This window comes from Pongo abelii, chromosome 16, assembly GCF_028885655.2.
Source record: "Pongo abelii isolate AG06213 chromosome 16, NHGRI_mPonAbe1-v2.0_pri, whole genome shotgun sequence".
Lineage (NCBI taxonomy): Eukaryota > Metazoa > Chordata > Mammalia > Primates > Hominidae > Pongo > Pongo abelii.
In genome coordinates, this window is record NC_072001.2 from 44,464,058 (window position 1) to 44,489,806 (window position 25,749).

The window sequence follows — 25,749 nt, forward strand, 5'->3', positions numbered from 1 at the left end:
AGAATCCCTGAAAAGATCCAGTGAGCCTGCGGCAACTGGAGCTGAGTGGCTGGTCCCTCCTCTCTACCCAGGACCTCCGGAAGGGGTGTGGGGTGGGCTTCCCCCTGGAGGGAAGGGCAAGGGGAGGAGCACACTTGGTAGGCTTGGTTTGGAACCAGCTCTGCATGTGCCTGACAGGATGTCTGTGGGCAAGGCCACCCTCGTGATTACTGTTTGTGGGGCAGGCTCTGAAGCAATTATTCATTCATTTAACAGGCATCTGCCTATTTATTTATGGAGAGCCTACTGTGGGCAAGGTGGTCTACTAATAATAGCTAATGTTTGACTGGACAGTGTGACGACACAGCCAACTTTCACACCAGGTCCTGGGAAAAGGGGTAGAAGCAGGGGAAGCAACAAGGAAAAATGACAGCCCAAAAAGATCTGGGCAATTGGGCTTTGGCCTCTGTAGTGTAGTGGTGGGGATGTATATTAGGTAAAACCTGGTGATTACCAAGATCTTGGGAAACTCAAGACCCAAGCTGGAAAACATACGGCAAGTGGGGCTGGAGAAAATGGGCATTTTTCAGGTAGGAGGGACTTGGAGATAAAGGCATGGCAATAGGACTTGAATATGGGGATTTTGGGTGAACGGCTCAATGAAAGGGAGGCACGAAGGGATGCTAGCCGATCCTGCTGGGGGAGCCCCGGGTCACGGCAGTTTCGGGGAGCCAGATGGATGGGAGTGTCTAGGGGTTGAGGTGCTCTAAGTCCTGAGAGGGGGGTGCTGGATTCTGGGATCAGAGTCCGAACAAGAGTTGGGGTGTGGTGGGGGCTGCCAGCGGGGTTTTGAGGGAAGACTCTGGAGTGCTGGGTTAGAAAAGATGCTGGAGCGGGTTTAGGGAAAGGAGGGGCGTGGCTGGGGAGCCCATCCTGGAGGCCAAGCCAGATCCTCAGGTTTGGCCGGGGGCGGCTGGGGCCGGTGTGCCGGCGGGGCGCCGGCGGGGCCGCGGGGGTTTGCGGCGCTGGCTGGGGTTCGCGCTCCGAGCCAGTCGCCGGGGCTCCGCGGGGGGGCGGTGCGAGCTCGGGCTGCGGGCGGGCCGGGAGGAGGCGGCGGCTCGGAGAAGAACATGAATCAGCGGCGGCGACGGCGGCGACGGCAGTGGAAGGAGCGCGCTGGCCCGGGAGCGGCCCCGGGGACCTCGCGCTGCTGACGGCGGCGACCGTGGCCGGAGGCGGGCGCGGGTCTCGGAGGCAGTCGCCTCAGCGCCACCCCACTGGCGGCCCCAGCCCCTCCCGCAGCCCTCCTCCCTCCCGCTCCCTTCCCGCCTCCTCCTCCCCGCCCTCCTCCCTCCTCGCTCGCGGGCCGGGCCCGGCATGGTGCGGCGTCGCCGCCGATGGCGCTGAGGCGGAGCATGGGGCGGCCGGGGCTCCCGCCGCTGCCGCTGCCGCCGCCGCCGCGGCTCGGGCTGCTGCTGGTGGCTCTGGCTTCTCTGCTGCTCCCGGAGTCCGCCGCCGCAGGTAGGGGCTAGCCCGGGAGGCGGCGGGAAGCGAGGGGCTGCGGAGGGGCGCGGCCGGGGGTCGGAGCCCGGGACGGGCCTGGCGGGCCGGAGTCGGGGTGAGGGTCCGGAGCCGAAGGCCGAGCCTCGGGGCTGGGACAGGGCGCGCGGCGGAGTGCTCGCCGCCAGATCTCCGGCCGGGCCCCCACCCCCAACTTTCTGGCGCTCGGGGCTCTTCTGGCGGGGTGGAAGAGAAGGGAGCGGGGTGTGGGCTGTGTGGTCAGCGGGGAGTGTTTGGGACTGCATTTTCCCGCCTCGATGTTCCCAGCTGTTAGCTCCCTCCTTCCCAGTACTGGGGACCCCATTCTGCCTGCCCCGCACGCGAAGGTCCGCCTCGGAAACCACACGGGCCGGGGCTGGGCACCCAAAGGCCACCCTGATACCATTTAGGTACACAGGGGCTGTGAGGGTGCCCAGTCACAAAAAACAAATGGGCACACTCGAGTTCCTGTGCCCTCAGAGCTTCCTGAAAGCAGAACCTTGGAGAGGATGGGCTGTTGCCAGGTTGCTGGTCTTTGGGAGGGGTTAGTCTTGTGTTCCCACATAGCCACTGAGGCATTTGCTGGTGACAAGAGCCTTCCATGCAGCACGGTGCTCTCCAAGTTCCCACCCCGCACCTCGGGGACTGCTGGGCATATAGGGAGCAGGAGCCTGGCCCCCGTCCTGTGACTGGTCCTGAGAGGGTGAAGGGAGCAGGAAAGAGCCACAGGCCAGGACAGCGGCCACCCGCTGGCATCTTCTCTTGAGACAGCATTCCTTGCCATATCAGCCTCTCAGGGAAGGGAAGGGAAACGGGGTGACGAGTATTTACAAGCTGAAAGGTGTGGACCTGATGCTCAGGGAGCCCACGACTTTGCCTAGAGTCACATAGCAAAGGGCAAGAAGAAGCAGGGCTGGATTTCAGTTATGCAGATACTTGATCTGCACCTCTCTCTGCTTAAAAACAAGCCAGGAGGCCAGGAGAGGGGTGTGTGTGTGTGTGTGTGTGTGTGTGTGTGTGTGTGTGTGTGTGTGTGTGTGTGTGTGTGTGTGTGTGTGTGTGTGTGTGTGCGCGCGTGTGTGTGCGTGTGCGCGCGCGCGCGCACACGCAAGTTCCAAAGAGTGGCCCCTGTTGATGTGGCAGTGGCTCAGGGGTCTTAGGCTCCCTGCTCAGGGCCCCAGCCCTCCCTTCTGCCTCCCACCTTCCTAGCACTCGCCCCTGCCCACATTCAGGTATTAATAGAGCGGATGGCTGCCAGGAAGGCTGCCATGTGTTTGATCTGACGTCGTTTTGCAGCCATATGTTCTCCACTTCAGGGGAGCACCCCCTCCTTTCCTTCTTCAGCCCTGCTTCATTTGGTAAGGTTGGGTGCAGAGGGTGCTGGCAGCAATTCAGGGTCTGGGCTGACACCTTGGGTGGAGAGCTGGCAGCCTGTTGCACTAGTTGGGTGCAGCAGTCATTCCTAGAGCAGTGCCTGCCCCAGTAGGGTAACTCCCATCATTTCAGCCCAGCCTGCCTTCCTTTTGCTGTCTGGGCTCAGAAGGAGGACATGGGGAAGAGGTCCTTAGAGCCGGAGGGAACTTGGAGAGCTGGCCATGCCCCTTCCCTTCGCCCAGGTCCAGCGACCTTCCCTTCCACACTGTCCTACCTCTGCTTCCTTGACTTTGGCTGAGAAAGAGCCCTCTGTCTGACACAGAAGCTACCTTCTAGAAGAGAATGGGAACTGTTTACAGAGACAGAGTCCCTCTCAAGGCTGACACATGTTCCTTCCCACCCCTCAGGTCTGAAGCTCATGGGAGCCCCGGTGAAGCTGACAGTGTCTCAGGGGCAGCCGGTGAAGCTCAACTGCAGTGTGGAGGGGATGGAGGAGCCTGACATCCAGTGGGTGAAGGATGGGGCTGTGGTCCAGAACTTGGACCAGTTGTACATCCCAGTCAGCGAGCAGCACTGGATCGGCTTCCTCAGGTGCAGGCCTGTGGGGGCAGGTGTGGGCTGCCAGCCAGGGGGCAGGCTATGCTCTTTCCTTGGGGATTGGGAGCTGGGGCCCTCTCCTGATGCCCAGAGGTCTGTGGTTTTTTTATTTGGCTACCTGTGGGACCTTCCAGAAGTCGGGGCAGGCTGAACTCATCAAGTTTGCCTAGCAGAGCTGCCCCCCTTGCCCTGGGAAGCAAGCCTCGTATCCTGTTTCCACAGCCTGAAGTCAGTGGAGCGCTCTGATGCCGGCCGGTACTGGTGCCAGGTGGAGGATGGGGGCGAAACCGAGATCTCCCAGCCAGTGTGGCTCACGGTAGAAGGTGAGGAGGCAGAGCCATATGGGCGTGTTGGCCTGGAGCATGTGCTGTCTGCTGGTGACTATACCTCTGCAGTGGAGAACTCAGTAGAAGCTGGGCTGCCCCACTGCTCTGTGGGGCCTGGTTGTCCAGGCTGTAGGCCCACTCCAGACATCGGAAGACCCTACCAGTTGGAGTTGGGTATCTGGGAACCAAGGGACCAACTGGGATCCACAACCTGTGGGGTGCAGTCTGTTTCCGTTGCTTGAGCAACAAGCTTCAAGCATCCATCTGGGACTGGACCCTGTTCTGCCAAGTGGTCTGGCCAGCAGGGGGAGGGGAGGAAGGCTCTGCAGCTGCGGGAGCTCAGAGCTGTTCAGCCCAGGAAAACAAAGTGACTAAGAAAGTAACAAAGGGCCCTGAATGGGAGCTGGGGCCTGGCAGCAGAACTCTGCTGAAGCTCCCACCCACTCCCCTGAGTTTTATGCCCCTCTCCCAGCTCTCCACCCCCAGTCTCCTCTCTTACTGCAAGAAGAGCTGTCCAAATCTGCCATGCCTAAGGGGGCAGCATGGAAGACATGTCTAAGGTGCCAGGCATGGTGGCATGTGCCTGTGTCCCAGCTACTCCAGAGGCTAAGGCCAGAGGATCACTTGAGCCCCCAGGAGTTCCAGGCCAGCCTGGGCAACATAGAGAGACCTCCCCACCACTAATCTCAAAAAAAAAAAACCAAAAAAAAATTCCTAAGGAGCCTGAAAAAGAGAAGCACCGCCTGCCTCTCAAGCTAGATGCCTGTTCTGCTGTTGACCTAATCATAAGGGGCCTGTGGGAACCTTCCGCGTGGAGGACTTCAGATGTAAACAGACTTGTGATTTGTACAGTAGGAAGCCAAGAGGTGGCAGGGCTCACTCCTCACTCCCCTTCTCTCCTAGGTGTGCCATTTTTCACAGTGGAGCCAAAAGATCTGGCAGTGCCACCCAATGCCCCTTTCCAACTGTCTTGCGAGGCTGTGGGTCCCCCTGAACCTGTTACCATTGTCTGGTGGAGAGGAACTACGAAGATTGGGGGACCCGCTCCCTCTCCATCTGTTTTAAATGTAACAGGTGAGCAGCCTCAGAAGAGGGCTTGGAGTGGAGAAGGAGCTGGGTCCTGGAGGGCACTGAAGCTGGCAGAGTTTCAGCCACTGAGCTTGCGGTTGTGAGTGTCCAGAGCAAGCCCCAGTGTCTGGGGATGTGAGCTGCACCATTACTAAGCTCATTAGTCAGGTGTGCTAGGCTGGCTGGGTGGGCTGATTAGTGGTGATCCTGCTGTGTGTGCTTAAGGAGGGTGTGGGGCCACCTTTGGTTCACAGCAGTCCAGGCCATGCACAGCTGGCCCTCAGAGATGAATTGTATGAGACCAGGGGCACCCATCCCCCACCCCTCCCAAGGGAAGGAGCCAGAAACCAGCCCACGCAGAGCTAGGGAGGAGTATCTGGCAGACACTGAGAAGACAAGACTCTCAGGCTGCAGAGAGGGGAGAGGAGGGAGAGAGAAGGGGTAGGGGGAGGTTAGCACAAAGATACAGGGCTTCCTCCCCTAATGGCACTTTCCGGAAAACCTCCAGACATTTTCCTGAACAACTGTGTCTGTCCATACCTCTGCACAGTCACACCTGCACACCCACCTGGGCCCCAAGTTTCTTGGGTACATACCCTCACATGCTTGTAAGGCTTGCTTATTTGTGAAACAAAGTATACTGTTTCTGGTTGAGGCTTGAATTGGGCAAAAAAGATGGGAGTCTGAGCTTGGTCTCATGTGCTGGAAGATGCCAGGGAAATGGGCGCTGAGCTAGGTTCTCCAGCAATTTGAATCTTGAGAAGAGGTGGACTATGAGACCTCTTGGAAGCAAGTGCAGGTCCTGTTCAGGAGGTGCTGAGCTGGAGCAGATTAGAGAGGAGGTTGGGTTCACTTCCTTCCAGGTGTGCGTGGTTGGGACCCTCAGGCAGGCAGCCTGATAATAAGCACTCACTGAACTCCTACTCCACACCACACTGTGCTAGGCACCACAGGGGACAGCGGGAATACAAAGGAAATAGAAGCTGAAGAACTGAGTATAACTGGGGAGACAAGACACGTGCGTAAAGAGCTGAGAACTACTGCAAGGCAGAGAGTCTGCAAATAACAACCCCAAGGGGGCACAGAGCAAACAGAAGGGCTCACTCTGGTATGCGCAAAAAAGAGTGACCAGAAAAGGGGGGCAATTTGTGCTGTGTGTGGGAGATGGGATGGAGGTGGGAGGGTTTAGCATGCCGTGCACTTGACACACATTACCTGATTCTCACAATTCTCCCGTTTGAGAGATGAGAAAACAGAGCCCTCTCCAGGCTCACCAGACTCCAGTGTCCCTGTTCATTTCACCGTGCCTCACTGCCCAGCCCCTTCCTTTCAGGAGGGATTTAAGGATGTTCAGACCAGAGCCTGAGTATTCGCCTTTCCCAATCCCGCACTGAGTGGGGGTTGCTGCTTGGGGAGCTGACTGAGGTTTTCTGGCCCCAGGGGTGACCCAGAGCACCATGTTTTCCTGTGAAGCTCACAACCTAAAAGGCCTGGCCTCTTCTCGCACAGCCACTGTTCACCTTCAAGGTAGGAGGGCTGGCAGGGAGGAAGGGTGGATGAGGCCAGGGGCATTCCCAGCGAGCTCTCCAGCAGTTAGAATTGTTCTGTGTTCCAGCTCCCCTTGTGGTCCTGCTGGGATCTAGGGAGCGAGGGGTTAATTGGCATAGCTCCCATTCCTAGTGGGAGCACCTGAGACCCTGCGTGGCTGAGATGAGAATAGAATCCTGACGTCACAGCAGAGTTCCCATCACGAAGCAGAGTCCTTGGGAGGGAGGGAAGGAGGGAGGGAGGCAGCAGGAGATGGTCAAGGCCCATGCCCAGCCTTGTTTCTGCCCCTCCCTTTAAGGGGATGGGGGTGGGGAAAACAGCCTAGCACCGGATGGAGGAGACCCAGAGGGCTGGTGCACAGAGTGGGAGGGAGAGGGTGTCTGCAGGAGCCAGGCTGTGGCTGCAGGGGCAGCTGCCTGTCTCTCCCTTGTATCTCCCAAGCCTGAGGTGCCGCCCCCACATACCCTCTCATCTTATTCCTCAGTCACACAGGGCCTTCGTTGCAGGGAGAGGCAACCTCTCTCCACAGCACTGGCACTCTCCCAGGTGTAAGCAGCTGTGCCCTACTGGTTGCTTATTTGTGTACTACTGTGATCCTGGGAGTGCTGAGTAGCCGTCTTTAGGTTGGGGATGCCCTGGACCCTCAGAGAGACTCAAGGCTTGACTCCCGTGCCTCCTGCTGCCCCTGCTCATATCCCTACTGGGCACTGATTCTGAGTCCCCGTCCACAGCACTGCCTGCAGCCCCCTTCAACATCACCGTGACAAAGCTTTCCAGCAGCAATGCTAGTGTGGCCTGGATGCCAGGTGCTGATGGCCGAGCCCTGCTACAGTCCTGTACAGTTCAGGTAGGCTCTCTGGGCTGGGCCATGCTCGTTCTGGCTGCATGGCCAGCACTTTGTTGACAGGGGTATCAAACTCACTAGCCAGCTCCTGGGGGCTTGGTCTGCAGCTCTTTTCAGGCTCTGCTCCTTAGCAGGAAGAACACAGGCCACTGTCTCTTATCATGGGGTGCTCTGGTAACTAAGTGACTTTGCAGATTAGCTCAAACTCATGCATTCATAAGGTTGGAAAGCAGATCACTAGAACAGATTTGGGGTGCCTGGAAGGATTTTCTTTCTTTCTTTCTTTTTTTTTCTTTTTTTGAGACAGGGTCTCACTGTTGGCCAGACTGGAGTGCAGTGGTGCCATCTTGGCTCACTGCAACCTCCACCTCCTGGGTTCAAGTGATTCTCCTGCCTTAGCCTCCCCAGCAGCTAGGATTAGGATTACAGTCATGCACCGCCACGCCCAGCTAATTTTTTTTTTTTTAATTTTTAGTAGAGACTAGTAGTTCACCATGTTAGCCAGGCTGATCTCAAACTCCTGACTTCAAGTGATCTGCCTGCCTCAGCCTCCCAAAATGCTGGTATTACAGGCGTGAACCAGCACACCCAGCCGAGTTTTTCTTACTTAGGTGAAAGCTCAAACCTTTGCTGATACTCACACTATCATGCTCCACCTTACCCCCCACCCCCACTCAAGCCAAAGAGAACAAGATGACCAGAAGGGGCCCTAAGCCTTGGAGAGTGGAAAAACTGGGTAAGGTGATACTAAAAACAAGGCAATGCAGGCTTGCTCATTTTCATCCGTTTACTCAAAAGCCATTTAATGAGTACCTTTCAAAACTGTTCTGGGCAGTTCCCCTGGGCAGGAGGGGCCCCTGCTCTGGGCTCCACCATTTAGAGAACCCTACTGAGGTTGGGCACAGTGGCTCATGCCTGTAGTCCCAACACTTTGGGAGGCGGAGACGGGAGGATTGCTTGAGCCTGGGAGTTCAAGACCAGCCTGGGCAACATGGCAAAAACCCTTTCTCTACAAAAAATACAAAAATTATCCAGGCACAGTGGCATGCGCCTGTACTTCTAACTATTCAGTAGGCTAGAGTGGGAGGATGACTTGAGCCTGAGAAGTCAAGGCTGCGGTAAGCCGAGATCATGCCACTGCACTCCAGCCTGAGTGAGTGACAGGGCAAGATCCTGTCTCTATAAAAAAAAAAAAAAAAAAAAAAAAGGTTCCTACTCTGGCCCTCCTTTGGCCACACCCCTTTCCCCTGGGCAAAGAGCCTACAGGGCCAAAAGGATATGCCCATCCAGATGGCAAGGATCCCCTCACTGCCACACTATACTATAGCTATTCAGGATCTCTTGCCCTAATGGCCCTGAGTCTGCTTCTGGGGCCTGTGTGGGCCTTTTCCCTGCTCCATCTTCCCAAGGATGGACCACAGTGTGATATGAGCACCTCTAAGCCCAAGGGGCAGCCATTCGTGAGGGGGATGGGAATGGAGCTTGGATATGCAGTCAGCATTGTCCACGCCTGTGCACATGAGGCCCCTCATGGTGCAGACCTTGGCTTCAGGCCAGCTCTTCCAGTGCCTCCTCATTCTGACTCGGGACTCCAGGGATTTGGAGAGTTACAAATGCAAACCTGATCTCCCAGGTTGTTTTGAAGGCTTATTGGTCAAAATATTAAGAGAGAAACTATTTAATAGTTTGTTAGCTGGTTTATAATGTTTAAATATTTAGACATATAGTACGTGGATCTCTTTGTACTCTTGCCCTGGGCCCCCAAAATGTAAGATGAGGGGCTGGTTCATAGTGCCCTAGGCTCCCAGTTTTCTCTGAGCTTCAGAAGCTCTAGAACTTTGGAGTGGCATGTAAACAGGCACAATAAGTGGTAAGTATACCCTAAGAGTTTTACACCAAGTACAAAAGGACAAGAGGAGTTTTCTGGAATGGTTGAGAAAGGCTTTCACCAAGAGAGTGATGTTTGCACTGAGTCTTAAAGGATGAGTAGGCCTTTGCTAGGAAGAGCAGGTCATTCCAAGTGAAAGGAACAGCATTTGCAAAGGCATGAAGGTGTGGAACCCCGTGTATTATTGGGGTGGGGGCAGATGGGAGGGCGTGGGTTGCAAGTGTTTGCTGATAGAGGAAGCATTCATTCAAGCACCCATAGCTACACCCATCCCATCTTCCATCTTTCACAGGCTCTTCCCTACATCATTAATTTTCTGCTTTTCTGTAGGTGACACAGGCCCCAGGAGGCTGGGAAGTCCTGGCTGTTGTGGTCCCTGTGCCCCCCTTTACCTGCCTGCTCCGGGACCTGGTGCCCGCCACCAACTATAGCCTCAGGGTGCGCTGTGCCAATGCCTTGGGGCCCTCTCCCTATGCTGACTGGGTGCCCTTTCAGACCAAGGGTCTAGGTAAGTGATGCATAGAGCAGAGGGGGTGGGCAGGGCTGGAGCCGGGAAGGGGGCCATGTTGGCTGGAGTTCTGAATGGTGCTGGTGGAGATGGAGGTTCAGGCATCATTCAGCAAACATTTACTGCATATAACTACATACCACCTTGTAAATAGTTCTTGTAGGTGGAACAGATAAGCAAACTGGAAAAGATCAGATAATGTGGTTGATGAAGAGTGTCCCCAGGTGGTTAAGGAAACCCCCCCTAAAAAGGTCTGAAGGATAAAGATCTGAAGGATCTGGGATCTGAAGGATAAAGAAGAAGCCATGTAAATATCTGGGGGAAAATCACTGCCGGAAGAAGGCACAGCAAGTGCAAAGACCCTATGACAGGAACTTGCTTGGCAATTGCAAAGAGGCTGGCATAGCTGTGAGAGGGGAGTGGTGAGGGATGAGGCAGAGAGGCAGTAACCATGGTGATGAAGAGCAACACTGCCGAGCTGGGGTGCTGCCTGTCCTGCCCATTGCTTACCCCTCCCCCAGCACAATGGGTGAGAGCAGTCAGAGCTGGGAGGTGAACCCTTCCCCAGTTTGTGCCTCTCAGAGCTGTTTAGTTCTTGGGAGTTGGTTCCAAAGGTCTGCATGGAATTATGATGGTGGGAAGGGCAGGGGTCTTAGCAATCTTCTCTCTTTGGCTCCAGCCCCAGCCAGCGCTCCCCAAAACCTCCATGCCATCCGCACAGATTCAGGCCTCATCTTGGAGTGGGAAGAAGTGATCCCCGAGGCCCCTTTGGAAGGCCCCCTGGGACCCTACAAACTGTCCTGGGTTCAAGACAATGGAACCCAGGTAAGACAGACAGAACCCTCCCCTCTCTCCACTCTCCTGGAGTATCAGCCTTCAGGGTTCTAAGGCCTTTAAGAATTTCAAAATGGTTGTCTTTGGTGGGCCTGGGTCTCCTGCAGCCCCAGGGAATCCTTTCCTCCTCACCCTCCTCTGCAAGCTCCACTTCTCAAAGGATTATGTCTCCTGTTAGGGTTGCATCCTGTGTGCACTTTGTAAATAAAGCAGGAAGCACATTCCTGCTTGAGCTGGGGGAGGGCACAGATAAGGCTTTGTCCCCAGCTCAGTTCGCTCCCATCCCCCACCTGTGCGTTCCGGGACTGAGCCTTGTTTGTGTTCTGGAGAGGCCCCTGCAGCCCAGAGCAGGAATGTGATTACTCCCAGAAGGTTGTGTTCCCGGCAGCCCCTGAACCCACAGTGCCCCTATACTCCCATGTTCCCAGCTGGACCTTTTTCTGTCCTCAGGCCCCAGCTGGAGGCCTTCTCCTCAGGCTCACTATGGGGTGGGGGCTTTTCCTGGCTGCAGGATGAGCTGACAGTGGAGGGGACCAGGGCCAATTTGACAGGCTGGGATCCCCAAAAGGACCTGATCGTACGTGTGTGCGTCTCCAATGCAGTTGGCTGTGGACCCTGGAGTCAGCCACTGGTGGTCTCTTCTCATGACCATGCAGGTGAGGCTTGTAGGCGGAGAGGGGCAGAGGCTCAGGGGATCAAGGTTTTCAAGGGCAACCTAGACTGATGGGAGGAGCCTAGTAGCATCTCCCCTCCTAGTAGACCCACAGACAGAGTGAAGAAGTTGAGGCCAGGGCTGTTTAAACTATCTTGGCTGGGCATGGCGGCTCATGCCTGTAATCCCAACATTTTGGGAGGTTGAGGGATCGCTTGAGGCCAGCAGTTTGAGACCAGCTCTGGCAACATAGCAAGACTCTGTCTCTACAAAAAAAATAAAAAAAAAAAACAATTAGCCTGGTGTGGTGACATATGCCTGTAGGCCCAGCTGCTCCAGAGGCTGAGGCAGGAGGATTGCTTGAGCCCAGGTGTTTGAGGCTGCAGTGAGCTATGATTGCACCACTGCACTACAGCCTGGGCAACAGAGTGAGCCTGTTGTCTCTAAAGAAACAAACAAATAAGGCCAGGAGTGGTGGTTCACACCTATAATCCCACAACTTTGGGAGGCTGAGGTGGGAGGATTGCTTGAGTCTAGGAGTTTGAGACTACCCTGGGCAGCAAAGTGAGACTTTATCTCTACCAAAAAAATTTAAAAATTAGTCAGGTGTGATGTTGCACACCTGTAGTCCCAGCTACTTGGGAGGCTGAAGTGGAAGGATTGCTTGAGCCCAGGAGGTTGAGGCTGCAGTGAGCTGCAACTGTGCCCCTGCACTCTGGCCTGGGCAACAGAACAAGACTCTGTCTCAAACAAACTATATCTCATTCTCTCTCTGCCCCAGAATTGGCATAGAAATCCGTGGTCACACTCTAGGTCACAACAGCCAGGGCCTGTCTCTGACCACGTAGGAAGGACTCTTAGGCCTTCCTCTGGAGCCCCTTTCCCTCAGGACCCTTATTGACCTAGAGGAGCCCCTTGAACCAGCTGGATGGCCATCCTGGGAAAGTTCTGAAGGGACCCCATGGTGTCATCCTAGCTCATGCCACTGCACCTCCCTCCCACAGGCCAGCAGGGTCCTCCTCACAGCCGCACATCCTGGGTACCTGTGGTCCTTGGTGTGCTAACGGCCCTCGTGACGGCTGCTGCCCTGGCCCTCATCCTGCTTCGAAAGAGACGGAAAGAGACGCGGTTTGGGTAAGGAAATGGGGATGTGGAGGGAGAGGCAGGTAATGATGAAAGACCTTGGAGCTGACCCCAAATCCTGGGTTTTTCTTTAGGCAAGCCTTTGACAGTGTCATGGCCCAGGGAGAGCCAGCCGTTCACTTCCGGGCAGCCCGGTCCTTCAATCGAGAAAGGCCCGAGCGCATAGAGGCCACATGTGAGTGGTGGGTGATCATGGGAAGGACAAATGGGCTGTCTTGTGCCCCTATCTGCATTCTTTTACCAAATTATTAATTTGACTGATAGTCTGAACATCAGTGAGCCCCAGGCACACAAACCTGCCTGTGTGGAGTTCACCACCCCAGCCGTGGGAGACCTAAGCTCATCTCTATGCTCTGAGGGCAGAGTCTGGGGTTTAAGAGGCTGGGTTTTGGCTCAGGAATCAGAGATCCCTCTTTCCCACAAACCCTTTCCCCACAGTGGACAGCTTGGGCATCAGCGATGAACTAAAGGAAAAACTGGAGGATGTGCTCATCCCAGAGCAGCAGTTCACCCTGGGCCGGATGTTGGGCAAAGGTATGTGAGGCTGTGCGGGGATGGGCATGGCTGGTTTGCTGTAGCTGGAGGTGTTTGGTTGCCCCGGTCACTTTGAGGTTGTGGGTTTGGGTCAGCTCCTGTAAACAAGATATGCTTATAGACTCCTGGGTGTGGGATGTTTGGGCGGAATGGTGGCTGGGGACAGGGAGGGCTGAGGAGCTGCTCCCAGCATGCTCTTGCTTTGGCTACTGGCAAGGGTGCCTTCTCCACTGGCCCCAGAGTCTGCTGACTGTGTCCCCATGGAGGGTCACTTGGGAGGAAAGATGGCAGGGAGCAGAGAGCCAAGGAGACTCTCCCTCACTTGGATTGGTTCCTAGGAGAGTTTGGTTCAGTGCGGGAGGCCCAGCTGAAGCAAGAGGATGGCTCCTTTGTGAAAGTGGCTGTGAAGATGCTGAAAGGTGAGTGGGGGATAGTTGTAGCCTGAGGGCATGTCTTGGAAGGGTAAGAGGGGCAACTGACCCTGAAGCAGGCTCTGCTTTGCCCCTAGATTTTCCAAGAAGAGCTGGGCAGCACTAACTGGGATGCTGTTTACCACACGAATAATTCACAAGCATAAATCCAAACACACATATTCATGCCCAGCCATTGCTCTCTGCCATCGGCAGTGACTGTCCTCTGAGTCCCCTCTTGGGTGATTACAACTGTGGTTGGTTGACCTGCTGGGCTGCCCAAACCAAAGGGAAGGGAAGGCATTAGCAAGTGGAGAAGTTGCTGAGTAGCACCACTCCTTGGGGGTTTCTCCTGCTCATGGCTGGGCTGTTTCCTGGGCTCCCTGGGAAGCCTAGGACATCTGAAGGACAAGACCTAGGAGGCCTGGGTCAAAGCTAGGGGCACATCTTGTTTTATTTCCTCCTTCCCCATCCCTTTCTCCTAGCTGACATCATTGCCTCAAGCGACATTGAAGAGTTCCTCAGGGAAGCAGCTTGCATGAAGGAGTTTGACCATCCACACGTGGCCAAACTTGTTGGTGAGCCCCTTTTTGGGGGAGGCAGATAGAGAATAGGGCTAAAAATATGCTTTACCAATATGAGAGGGCAGCCGGTAGGAGAGACGTTTGGACTCATCTGGTAAATAAATAGATAGCAAAATAGCAAAGAGGGTCCTGGCAGAAATTTGAGGTGAGGAGTGCCAAAGGTCTGCACATGAAGACTGTGTGGCCGGACGTGGTGGCTTATGCCCATAACCCCAGCACTTTGGGAGGCTGAGGTGGGAGAATTGCTTGAGGCCAGGGGTTTGAGACTAGCCTGGGCAGTATAGCAACAGCCCACCTCTATTAAAAAAAAAAATACACACACACACACATATACAAAAATTAGCTAGGTGTGGTGGTGTGCACCTTTGTCCAGCTACCCGGGAGGCTGAGGTGGGAGGATCATTTGAGCCCAGAACATTGAGGCTGCAGTGAGCTGTGATTGCGCCGCTGCACTCCAGCCTAGATGACAGAGCAAGATACTGTTTCAGAAACAACAAAGACTGCTTGTGTGGACAGAGAAGGAAAGGAAGGGGACAGAAGATGCTCCAGGGATATGGGAGCAGCCAGAGTCCCTCCTGGGTAGTCCCCAGACCAGTGTGGAGCCTGTGAAAAAATAACAAATAGCAGAGCCAGAGCTAGAGATGGGACCCAGCAGGTGGGGACTTATGCAGACACCTGAACTGCCCCTTGATCCTTCTGTGCTCAGCTCCTGACTCTCCCTTGTCCCAGGGGTAAGCCTCCGGAGCAGGGCTAAAGGCCGTCTCCCCATCCCCATGGTCATCTTGCCCTTCATGAAGCATGGGGACCTGCACGCCTTCCTGCTCGCCTCCCGGATTGGGGAGAACCCCTTTGTGAGTACCTGGTGTGGGGGTGGCCAGGAGGAAACGGGTGGGAACACAGGGCCTGGAAAGGCATAGAGACCCTGGCAGAGAGGGGCTTGCTGGGTAGGGCTGATGGAGCTGGGTGGGAGTAGGAGGGGTCTGAGTTTGAATCCTTTTAATCTAGCAGGCTTTCTTTTCTCTCACAAAACCCTGCTGAGAAACATAGGCTGGGCAAGGGCCCTTTCTAGGGGGAGGGATTTGTGGAGCCCCAGGGTGGGGGAGTCTCGGCTTCCAGGCTCCCTCTTAGGCTAGCCGAAGCTTCCTTGCCTTGGGAAGGCCCTCCATCCCCTTCCTTCCTTCCAGTGATTCTGGGGACAGCCTTCAGGCTTTCTGGCCAGGGATCCCCATCCATCCTGCCCCAGCTGGGTGGGCAGGTTAAGCCTGAGCTTGGCCTGTCTGTCCACTAGAACCTACCCCTCCAGACCCTGATCCGGTTCATGGTGGACATTGCCTGCGGCATGGAGTACCTGAGCTCTCGGAACTTCATCCACCGAGACCTGGCCGCTCGGAATTGCATGTACGAATTCTGGAGGACTCGAGGGTGGGAGACAGCAGCAGGTGCCAAGAGGAGCTAGCTAATGGTCGACTCCTGCCTGGGACAGTATCTGCTATGCATGGGGGTAGCTTGGGAGCAAAGATGTCCTGGCTCTTATAGGGCTGTGAGCATGGCAGAAGGCTGACTCCCTCCCTCAATGCTCCTTGTAGGCTGGCAGAGGACATGACAGTGTGTGTGGCTGACTTCGGACTCTCCCGAAAGATCTACAGTGGGGACTACTATCGTCAAGGCTGTGCCTCCAAATTACCCGTCAAGTGGCTGGCCCTGGAGAGCCTGGCTGACAACCTGTATACTGTGCAGAGTGACGTGGTGAGCAGGGTGGCCTGTGAAGCTTGGTGGGGACTAGTGTGACAGCAGACCTTTAGGATCCTTAAGGGCCTAGCCAAGTCTGCTCTCTGGGGTTTGGTTGCCCCCTGATGAGGCCCTGAGCCCCAGGTTGTGCTTGTCTCAGAGCCATGGCTTTCTGCCTGGCTCAGGACACCTAGTGACATCTTCTCCCCCAACCTCGATTCTGTCCCAGTGGGCGTTCGGTGTGACCATGTGGGAGATCATGACACGTGGGCAGACGCCATACGCTGGCATCGAAAACGCTGAGATTTACAACTACCTCATTGGCGGGAACCGCCTGAAACAGCCTCCGGAGTGTATGGAGGATGTGTGAGTATCCTGGGAAGGGGGATCTGGAAGGAAAGGGGAATCTGGAGTTTTGGCTGATGGCTGCCACCACAGTTGCTGGCCCAGTGGGAACTAAGAGCCTCAACTGGACCTTTGTTTTTTGATAGAAACATCCTTGTAGTTGGAAGGCTGCACTCCACCTCATACTCACTGTTCATCTACCACCTCCCTGTTTTCTTTCTTTCCCCTTTTCCCATCCCAGATTTCTTGCTTTAGCCTTTGTCTATCAGTCTCTTTTCTCCAGTTTGTAAGGAGAACCAGGAACCCCAAGAGCAGAAGGCACAGTGCATAGTAACAGTGTGGGAGGTTTCCCTGCCATCTTCCCACCCATCATTCCTTTTTTTTTTTAATTTGTATTTATTTTATTTTATTTGTTCTACCCTAGTGAATACAACCTTTGTCCTGGAGACCCCAGCTAGTCTAAGAAAACTTCCTTGGCTTAGCTCTCTTGGGAATCTAAGATAAAGAACTGAGATCCTGGGAAGAAGGGAACTGCCTCCTCTTCTTTCTGCAAGCCCAAAGCCCTCAGGACTGGGCAGGCAATGATACCACCCATTTTGCTAGAGTGATAACAGACCCTGTGACAAGATAATGGGAAGTGTCACTGACATTAGCTCTGGCATTTAGGCATTCTTTCAGGTACTCTTCCTCTGACCTTATGAGGAAAAGACTATTATTTATCCCCACTTTGTAGATGAGAAAATAGGATTAGAGAGATTAAGTAACATGGCCAACGTCACAGAGCTATTAAGTGAATGAGTTGGAATTTGAACCTAGATCCCTGTGGTTTTAGAATATATACTCTTAACTCTTTATGACAACAACTGTGATTTGTCTGTTTTAGTCTTACACTCCCACTCCATCCAAGCCAAGGGCTCCTTAGGCCTTCAGACAAACTTTTGTGAGTATTTTTTGTTTTGTTTTTTGAGACAGGGTCTCGCTCTGTCACCCAGGCTGGAGTGCAGTGCCGTGATCTCTGCTTACTGTAGCCTCAACCTCCTGGGCTCAAGTGATCCTCCCTCCTCAGCCTTCCAAGTAGCTGGGACTACAGGCACGTGCCACCACACTCGGCTAATTTTTGTATTTTTGTAGAGACAGGGCTCCGCCATATTTGTCAAGCTGGTCTTGTGCTCCTGGGCTCAAGGGATCCACCTGCCTTGGCCTCCCAAAATGCTGGGATTACAGGTGTGAGCCACCACGCCCAGCCCAGAGGACCTTTCATGAGCCCCAGGGGGAGTGGGAGCCACTGTGATCAGAGAAAGAATCTGCCCCATTTCTTGCACTGGGATTGGACTTCCAGAGGGCTGAGGTCATGGACAGGCACAGGAAGGCTCAGCCTGATGGTGGGGTCCTTCCCTTGGACAGTGGGTTTGAAGTGCCCTGAGCCTGGGCTGTGGGTAACTCACCTACACCTGAGAGGGAAATCTTGAGTACACAAGCCAGGCCCTGGCCCTCCTGTTCATTCAGCAGAGCTCAGGGCATGGCAAGGGGCAGGAAGCTCACGTCTCCCTGTAGCTGCAGCCTGCTTCAGTTCTAATCTGGAGCTGTAGAAGCTCTGACGGGCAGTGGGGACCAAACCCCAGTGCAGCCTCCTCCCCAGCTGGAGCTGGTGCTGTCAATGGAGAGTGGGCAGGCACTGGCCTCACCCAGGCAGCCTGGTGGACAGGCGCCAGTTGGCTCCTAGCACAGCCTTGAGGACGTGTCCCAGTCTGGCCATGTACCCACGGCCCCAGACCATTCCCATTCCCACGACCTGCTCAGTGTCTGGCATGATTACTGCCATTACTAGGGCCCCCTGCTGGGGGTGTGCTGGTGTGTGAGGCAGTGCTTGGGGCTCTTGTCATGGGCATAGGCAAGAGAGTCAGGCATTTGCATTCATTGGACTTGGTCTCAGCGTCTTTCCATTAGGTTTTTTGGTTTGTTATTTTTCCACCTGAGCCTGAGGCATTCCTTGGGCATCCTGAGTGATAGGCTTCAGGGAATTTATAAGGTTCCTGAAATTGTATGTAAAAAAGCGTTCCTGGCAGGGCACAGTGGCTCACACCTGTAATCCCGGCGCTTTGGGAGGCAGATCACCTGAGGTCGGGAGTTCGAGACCAGCCTGACCAACATAGAGAAACCTCGCCTCTACTAAAAATACAAAATTAGCCAGGTGTGGTGGCGCATGCCTGTAATGCCAGCTACTCGGGAAGCTGAGGCAGGAGAATCGCTTGAACCCGGGAGGCAGAGGTTCTGGTGACCCAAAATCACACCATTGCACTCCAGCCTGGGCAACAAGAGCAAAACTCCATCTCAAAAAAAAAAAAAAAAATTAATTCCTGTTGGGAGGAGAGCTGGAAGCTTTTTCCAGATACTCAAAAGTTGTATATGAACAGTGAGGACTTTTTCTTTTTTTGAAATGGAGTTTTGCTCTTGTCGCCCAGGCTGGAGTGCAATGGCGCAATCTTGGCTCACCACAACCTCCACCTCCTGGATTCAAGCGATTCTCGTGCCTCAGTCTCCTGAGTAGCTGGGATTACAGGCATGCACCACCCTGCCCAGCTAATTTTGTATTTTTAGTAGAGACAGGGTTTCTCCATGTTGATCAGGCTGGTCTCAAACTCCCGACCTCAGGTGATCCGCCCACCTTGGCCTCCCAAAGGGCTGGGATGACAGGTGTGTGCCACCACGCCCAACCAATTTTTGTATTTTTTAGTAGAGATGGGGTTTCATCATGTTGGCCAGGCTGGACTCGAACTCCTGACCTCAAGTGATCCACCTGCCTCGGCCTCCTAAAGTGCTGGGATTACAGGCATGAGCTCCTGCACCTGGCCTGATTCAGTAGGTTTCCTTTTTTAAAAAAAAAAAAAAAAGAGATAGGGTCTCGCTCTGACAGCCAGGCTGGAGTGCAGTGGTGCAATCACAGCTCACTGTAGCTTCAAACCCCTGGGTTCAAGAGATCTTCTGCCCAGCCTCCCTAGTAGCTGGGATTACAGGTACTTACCATCATACCTTGCTTATTAATTATTTTTTTAATAGAGACATGGTCTCGCTATGTTGTCCAGACTGGTCTCGAACTCCTGGGGTCAAAGGATCTTTCAGCCTCAGCCTCCTGAGTAGCTGGGACTACAGGTGCATACCACTGTGTCCGGCTGTACAGTGAGGAATTACTGAGTAGGTACTGCCCACTCAGCATAGGAGGGACTTTGGAGCCAACCCCCCTAGCTTCACATCACAGCTCTGTCACTTTCCACGTGTGTGACTTTAGTCACGGTTCTTAACCTCTTTGTGCATGTTTCCACATTTGTAAATGTGGAAATGATCTCTATTTGATCATTGCTTTCATAGGGTTGTTGTGAGAAATAATAAGCCAGGATGTGCCTGTAATCCCAGCTACTCAGGAAGCTGTGGTGGGAGGATCACTTGAGGTCAGGAGTTTGAGACCAGCCTGAGCAACATAGCAAGACCCCTCCTCTACAAATATATTTTTTATTTATTTTATTTTATTTATTTATTTGTTTATTTATTTATTTTGAGACGGAATTTCACTCTTGTTGCCCAGGCTGGAGTTCAATGGTACAATCTCGGCTCACCGCAACCTCTGCCTCCTGGGTTCAAGCGATTCTCCGCCTCAGCCTCCCGAGTAGCTAGGATTACAGGAATATGCCACCATGCTGGGCTAATTTTTTTTGTATTTTTAGTATAGATGGGGTTTCTCCATGTTGGTCAGGCTGGTCTCGAACTCCCGACCTCAGGTGATCTGCCCGCCTTGGCCTCCCAAAGTGATCCCACCTCAGCCTTCTGAGTAGCTGGGACTACAGGCGTGTCTACCGAGCCTGGCTAATTTTTGTATTATTATAGAGACAGGGTTTTGCCATATTGCCCAGGCTGGTCTCGAACTCCTGGGCTCAAATAATACCCCCCTTCGGCCTCCCAAAGTGTTGAGATTACAGATGCGAGCCGCTGTGCCCCACCAGGGAATAAAATTTTTTAAAACCCTAGTGCCATATGATGAAGGGGCCCCTGCTTTTGAGGGAAGGGGTCCTGCCTTCTCTCACGCTTCTCTCCACCCCAGGTATGATCTCATGTACCAGTGCTGGAGTGCTGACCCCAAGCAGCGCCCGAGCTTTACTTGTCTGCGAATGGAACTGGAGAACATCTTGGGCCAGCTGTCTGTGCTATCCGCCAGCCAGGACCCCTTATACATCAACATTGAGAGAGCTGAGGATCCCACTGCGGGAGGCAGCCTGGAGCTACCTGGCGGGGATCAGCCCTACAGTGGGGCTGGGGATGGCAGTGGCATGGGGGCAGTGGGTGGCACTCCCAGTGACTATCGGTACATACTCACCCCCGGAGGGCTGGCTGAGCAGCCAAGGCAGGCAGAGCACCAGCCAGAGAGTCCCCTCAATGAGACACAGAGGCTTTTGCTGCTGCAGCAAGGGCTACTGCCACACAGTAGCTGTTAGCCCACAGGCAGAGGGCATCGGGGCCATTTGGCCGGCTCTGCTGGCCACTGAGCTGGCTGACTAAGCCCCATCTGACCCCAGCCCAGACAGCAAGGTGTGGAGGCTCCTGTGGTAGTCCTCCCAAGCTGTGCTGGGAAGCCTGGACTGACCAAATCACCCAATCCCAGTTCTTCCTGCAACCACTCTGTGGCCAGCCTGGCATCAGTTTAGGCCTTGACTTGATGGAAGTGGGCCAGTCCTGGTTGTCTGAACCCAGGCAGCTGGCAGGAGCGGGGTGGTTATGTTTCCATGGTTACCATGGGTGTGGATGGCAGTGGGGGGAGGGCAGGTCTAGCCCTGTGGGCCCTACCCTCCTGCTGAGCTGCCCCTGCTGCTTAAGTGCATGCATTGAGCTGCCTCCAGCCTGGTGGCCCAGCTATTACCACACTTGGGGTTTAAATACCCAGGTGTGCCCCTCCAAGTCACAAAGAGATGTCCTTGTAATATTCCCTTTTAGGTGAGGGTTGGTAAGGGGTTGGTATCTCAGGTCTAAATCTTCACCATCTTTCTGATTCCGCACCCTGCCTAGGCCAGGAGAAGTTGAGGGGACCATGCTTCCCTGCAGCTGACCGGGTCACACAAAGGCATGCTGGAGTCCCCAGGCTATCAGGTGCCCCTCTTCCAAAGGCAGCGTGCCGAGCCAGCAAGAGGAAGGGGTGCTGTGAGGCTTGCCCAGGAGCAAGTGAGGCCAGAGAGGAGTTCAGGAGCCCCTCTCCATACCCACAATCTGAGCACGCTACCAAATCTCAAAATATCCTAAGACTAACAAAGGCAGCTGTGTCTGAGCCCAACCCTTCTAAATGGTGACCTTTAGTGCCAACTTCCCCTCTAACTGGACAGCCTCTTCTGTCCCAAGTCTCCAGAGAGAAATCAGGCCTGATGAGGGGGAGTTCCTGGAACCTGGATCCCAGCCTTGGTGGGGGAGCCTCTGGAATGCGCGGGGCGGGTCCTAGCTGTTAGGGACATTTCCAAGCTGTTAGTTGCTGTTTAAAATAGAAATAAAATTGAAGACTAAAGACCTAAGGTTTTGTCTCTTTTTTTTTTTCGAGACAGTCTCACTGTGTCACCCAGGCTGGAGTGCATGGTGTGATCTTGGCTCACTGCGACCTCTGCCTCCTGGGTTCAAGTGATTCTTGGGCCTCAGCCACCCGAGTAGCTGGGATTACAGGGGCTCACTACCATGCCCAGGTAATTTTTGTATTTTTAGTAGAGATGTGGTTTCACCATGTTGGCCAGGGTGGTCTCGAACTCTTGACCTCAAGTGATCTGCCTGCCTTGGCCTCCCAAAGTGCTGGGATTACAGGCCTGAGCCTCCACACCTGGCCCCAGCTTTCTCTCTTAAATGTTTACTTTTTTTGAGATCACAAAGATGAAAGATTTTTACATAGAGAAAAGTCTGGAAAGACATATGCCAAAATGTTAACAACTGTTATCTTTTTTTTTTTTGAGACGGAGTCTCACTCTGTCGCCCAGGCTGGAGTGCAGTGGTGCGATCTCAGCTCACTGCAAGCTCCGCCTCCTGGGTTCACGCCATTCTCCTACCTCAGCCTCCCGAGTAGCTGGGACTACAGGTGCCCGCCACCACGCCCGGCTAATTTTTTGTATTTTTAGTAGAGACGGGGTTTCACCGTGTTAGCCAGGATGGTCTCGATCTCCTGACCTCATGATCCACCCGCCTTGGCCTCCCAAAGTGTTGGGATTACAGGCGTGAGCCACCGCGCCCAGCAACAGCTGTTATCTTTAAATGACGGGGTTAAGGGGACTTTCTTTGTGCTTTCCAAGTTTTCTGCATTGAGCACAAAATGCTTTTGTAATTAGATACAGGATCCCAATGAATCTTATTATACTGAAGATAATACAGAGTCACCGTGGGCAGTTAGAAAAATGCAAAAAATCGGCTGGGCGCAGTGGCTCACGCCTGTAATCCCAGCACTTTGGGAGGCCTGGGTGGGTGGATCACGAGGTCAGGAGTTCAAGACTAGTCTGGCCAACATGGTGACACCCCGTCTTTACTAAATATACAAAAATTAGCTGGGCATGGTGGCGCGTGTCTGTAATCCCAGCTGCTCAGGACACTAAGGCAGGAGAATTGCTTGAACTCAGGAGGCGGAGGTTGCAGTGAGTCGAGATCGTGGCAGCCTAGGTGACAGGCGAGACTCCATCTCAAAAATAAAATAAAAATAAAAATGCAAAAAATAATAAAAGGTGCCAGTTACCTATACTCCCACCACCTAGAGATAATCACCATTGATCTTTTGAAAATGCAAATATTCAGCTGGGCACAGTGGCGTGTATTTTTTTTTTTTTTTTTTTTTTTTTTGAGATGGAGTCTCGAGTCTCTCCCTGTCACCCAGGTTGGAGTGCAGTGGTGTGATCTCGGCTCACTGTAACCTCTGCCTCCCAGGTTTAATCGAGTCTCTTGCCTTGGCCTCCCGAGTAGTTGGGACTACAGGCACGAGCCACTGTGTCCGGCTAATTTTTTGTATTTTTTGTAGAGACAGGGTTTCACCATGTTGGCCAGGCTGGTCTCGAACTCCTGACTTCAAGTGATCTGCCTGCCTTAGCCTCCCAAAGTGCTGTGATAACAGGGGTGAGACACCATGCCCAGCTTGTAATCCCAGCACTTTGGGAGGCTGAGGCGGGTGGATCACTTCAGGCCAGGAGTTCGAGACCAGCCTGGGCAACATGAAACCCCATCTCAACTAAAAATTCAAAAAAATTTAGCCAGGCTTGGTGGCACAGGTTTGTTATCTCAGCTACTGGGTGGCTGAGGAATGAGAATCACTTGAACCTGGGAGGAGGAGGTTGCAGTAAGCTGAGATCTTGCCACTAAACTTCAGCCTGGGTGACAGATTAAGACTCTGTCTCAGAAACAAAACAAAACAACAAAAAAGCTTTTAGAGCAAGTTCATGGGAGATGCAGCAGGAGGCGCAGGAACCACACCCATGCTAGTGAGGAGTGTGGGGAGACTGGAAGGGCCACAGGTATTGTGCTGCTTCTGGCTGAGGGCAGGGAAATAGGGTGGCTGCTTCTGAAAGCAAATATCCTGAAAAACCTGTTGCTGGTACTCCAAATTCTGGTTCCCATGTAGATCATGAGACCTGAAAAACTTCCAGGCAAGTAGCTTTCAGAATCTTTCCTGCTGTGATTAACTTTCACTGCAGGTAGTGATTACCTGTGAGATAACATCTGGGAATTATTGATTGAAAAGACCTTCATTATCGGTTGGGGGCGGTGGCTGACACCTGTAATCCCAGCACTTTGTGAGGCTGAGGCGGGTGGATCGCCTGAGGTCAGGGGTTCAAGACCAGCCTGGCCAACATGGTGAAACCCCATCTCTACTAAAAAAATACAAAAACTAGCCAGGAGTGGTGGCAGGTGCCTGTAATCCCAGCTACTTGGGAGGCTAAGGCAGGAGAATCACTTGAACCCTGGAGGCGGAGGTTGCAGTGAGCTGAGATGACGACACCACTGCACTCCAGCCTGGATGACAGAGCGAGACTCCATTTCAAAAAAAAAAAGGCCAGGCCTGGTGGCTCACGCCTATAATCCCAGCACTTTGGGATTTTCCGTCTCAAAAAAAAAAAAAAAGAGAGAGAGACTGTGGATCAAAAAGGATTTTCACAAACAGATTCAAAGAACCAGCATCCAAATTAAGAAACAGCATTAACAGCAACCCAGAAGCAACCCTTGGGACCTGCCTCAATCTCTGCCTCCTCCTCCCTACTCCCCGTAGGTAACCTCTATCCTGACCTCTAACACCATGGATCAGTGTAGCTCCTTTTAAAAGTATATAAATGGAGTCATATAGATTTTTTTTTTCTTTTTTTGAGACGGAGTCTCGCTCTGTCACCCAGGCTGGAATGCAGTGGCGCCATCTCGGCTCACTGCAAGCTCCGCCTCCTGGGTTCAGGCCATTCTCCTGCCTCAGCCTCTCGAGTAGCTGGGACTACAGGCGCCCGCCACCACGCCCGGCTAATTTTTTGTATTTTTAGTAGAGACGGGGTTTCACCATGTTAGCCAGGATGGTCTTGATCTCCTGACCTGGTGATCCACCCGCCTCGGCCTCCCAAAGTGCTGGGATTACAGGCGTGAGCCATCGCGCCCGGCTAAGACATATAGATTTGATTACTTTGTGTTTGGTTTCTTTCTCTCAGCAACATGTTTATAAGGATCATCTAACAACAGCAGTTTTGAAAAGTGAGTCTCAAAGAGGCAAGAATGGCCAGGCATGGTGGCTCACACCTGTAATCCCAGCGCTTTGGGAGGCCGAGGCGGGCGGATCACAAGGTCAGGAGTTTGAGACCAGCCTGGCTAACACGGTGAAACCCCGTCTCTACTAAAAATACAGAAAATTAGCCGGGCATGGTGGCAGACACATGTAATCGTAGCTACTCGGGAGGCTGAGGCAGGAGAATCGCTTAAACCTGGGAGGGGGAGGTTGCAGTGAGCCGAGACCGTGCCACTACATTCTAGCTTGGGTGAGAGAGCGAGACTCCATCTCGAAAAAGAAAAAAAAATTAGCTGGGCATGCTGGTGGGTGCCTGTAATCCCAGCTACTTGGGAGGCTGAGGTAGGAGAATTGCTTGAACCCGGGAGGTGGAAGTTGCAGTGAGACGAGATCGTGCCATTGCACTCCAGCCTGGACAACAGTGAGACTCCATCTCAAAAAAGAAAACAATAAAGTTTATTTTTCAGTATTTCATGTTGATTATCTCAAATTTATTGTCAAATAAGAAGTGATATAGAGATTCAAAGTTATTTTTCCCAGATACGTTTTTATTGTCCCAACACCACCATTTATTGAACAATCTATATTTTATGAGCATTTCTTTTCTTTTTTTTTTTTTGATACAGGGTCTTGCTCTGTTTCTGCCTGGGCTGGAGTAAAGTGATAGTAAAGTGATTCTCCCACCTCAGCTTCTTGAATAGCTGGGACTACAGGCACATGCCACTGCACCTGACTAATTTTTAAGTTTTTTTTTTTTTTTTTTTAGACAGAGCCTTGCTCTGTCGCCCAGGCTGGAGTGCAGTGGCGTGATCTCGGCTCACTGCAACCTCCGCCTCTCAGGTTCAAGCGATTCTCCTGCCTCACACTCCCAATTAACTGGGACTACAGGCACGTGCCACCACAACAGGCTAATTTTTTGTATTTTTAGTGGAGACAGGGTTTCACCATGTTAGCCAGGATGGTCTCGATCTCCTGACCTCGTGATCTGCCCGCCTCAGCCTCCCAAAGTGCTGGGATTACAGGCTTCAGCCACCACGCCCGGCCCAGTTTTTAAGTTTTGTAGAGATGGAGTCTTGCTTTGTTGCCCAGGCTG

The 25,749-nt window shown here is 53.4% G+C and overlaps 1 protein-coding gene across 4 annotated transcripts in view; it reads left to right on the forward strand.

The window, feature by feature from the left end:
• The first annotated feature begins 1,142 nt into the window (after positions 1–1,142).
• Positions 1,143–25,749, forward strand: part of TYRO3 (TYRO3 protein tyrosine kinase) — a 42,236-nt gene continuing 17,629 nt past the window's right edge. For 2 of the 4 annotated variants that reach the window (XM_054531001.2, XM_054531000.2), the window contains exons 1-18: positions 1,146–1,500; positions 3,300–3,483; positions 3,712–3,812; positions 4,719–4,889; positions 6,324–6,410; positions 7,163–7,278; positions 9,494–9,671; positions 10,351–10,496; positions 11,017–11,161; positions 12,162–12,291; positions 12,375–12,475; positions 12,739–12,834; positions 13,173–13,253; positions 13,730–13,822; positions 14,558–14,679; positions 15,117–15,226; positions 15,415–15,574; positions 15,786–15,922. In XM_054531001.2, the coding sequence (XP_054386976.1) occupies positions 1,377–1,500; positions 3,300–3,483; positions 3,712–3,812; positions 4,719–4,889; positions 6,324–6,410; positions 7,163–7,278; positions 9,494–9,671; positions 10,351–10,496; positions 11,017–11,161; positions 12,162–12,291; positions 12,375–12,475; positions 12,739–12,834; positions 13,173–13,253; positions 13,730–13,822; positions 14,558–14,679; positions 15,117–15,226; positions 15,415–15,574; positions 15,786–15,922 (2,282 nt within the window). In that variant the 5' untranslated portion in view covers positions 1,146–1,376. 4 annotated transcript variants of the gene reach the window in all.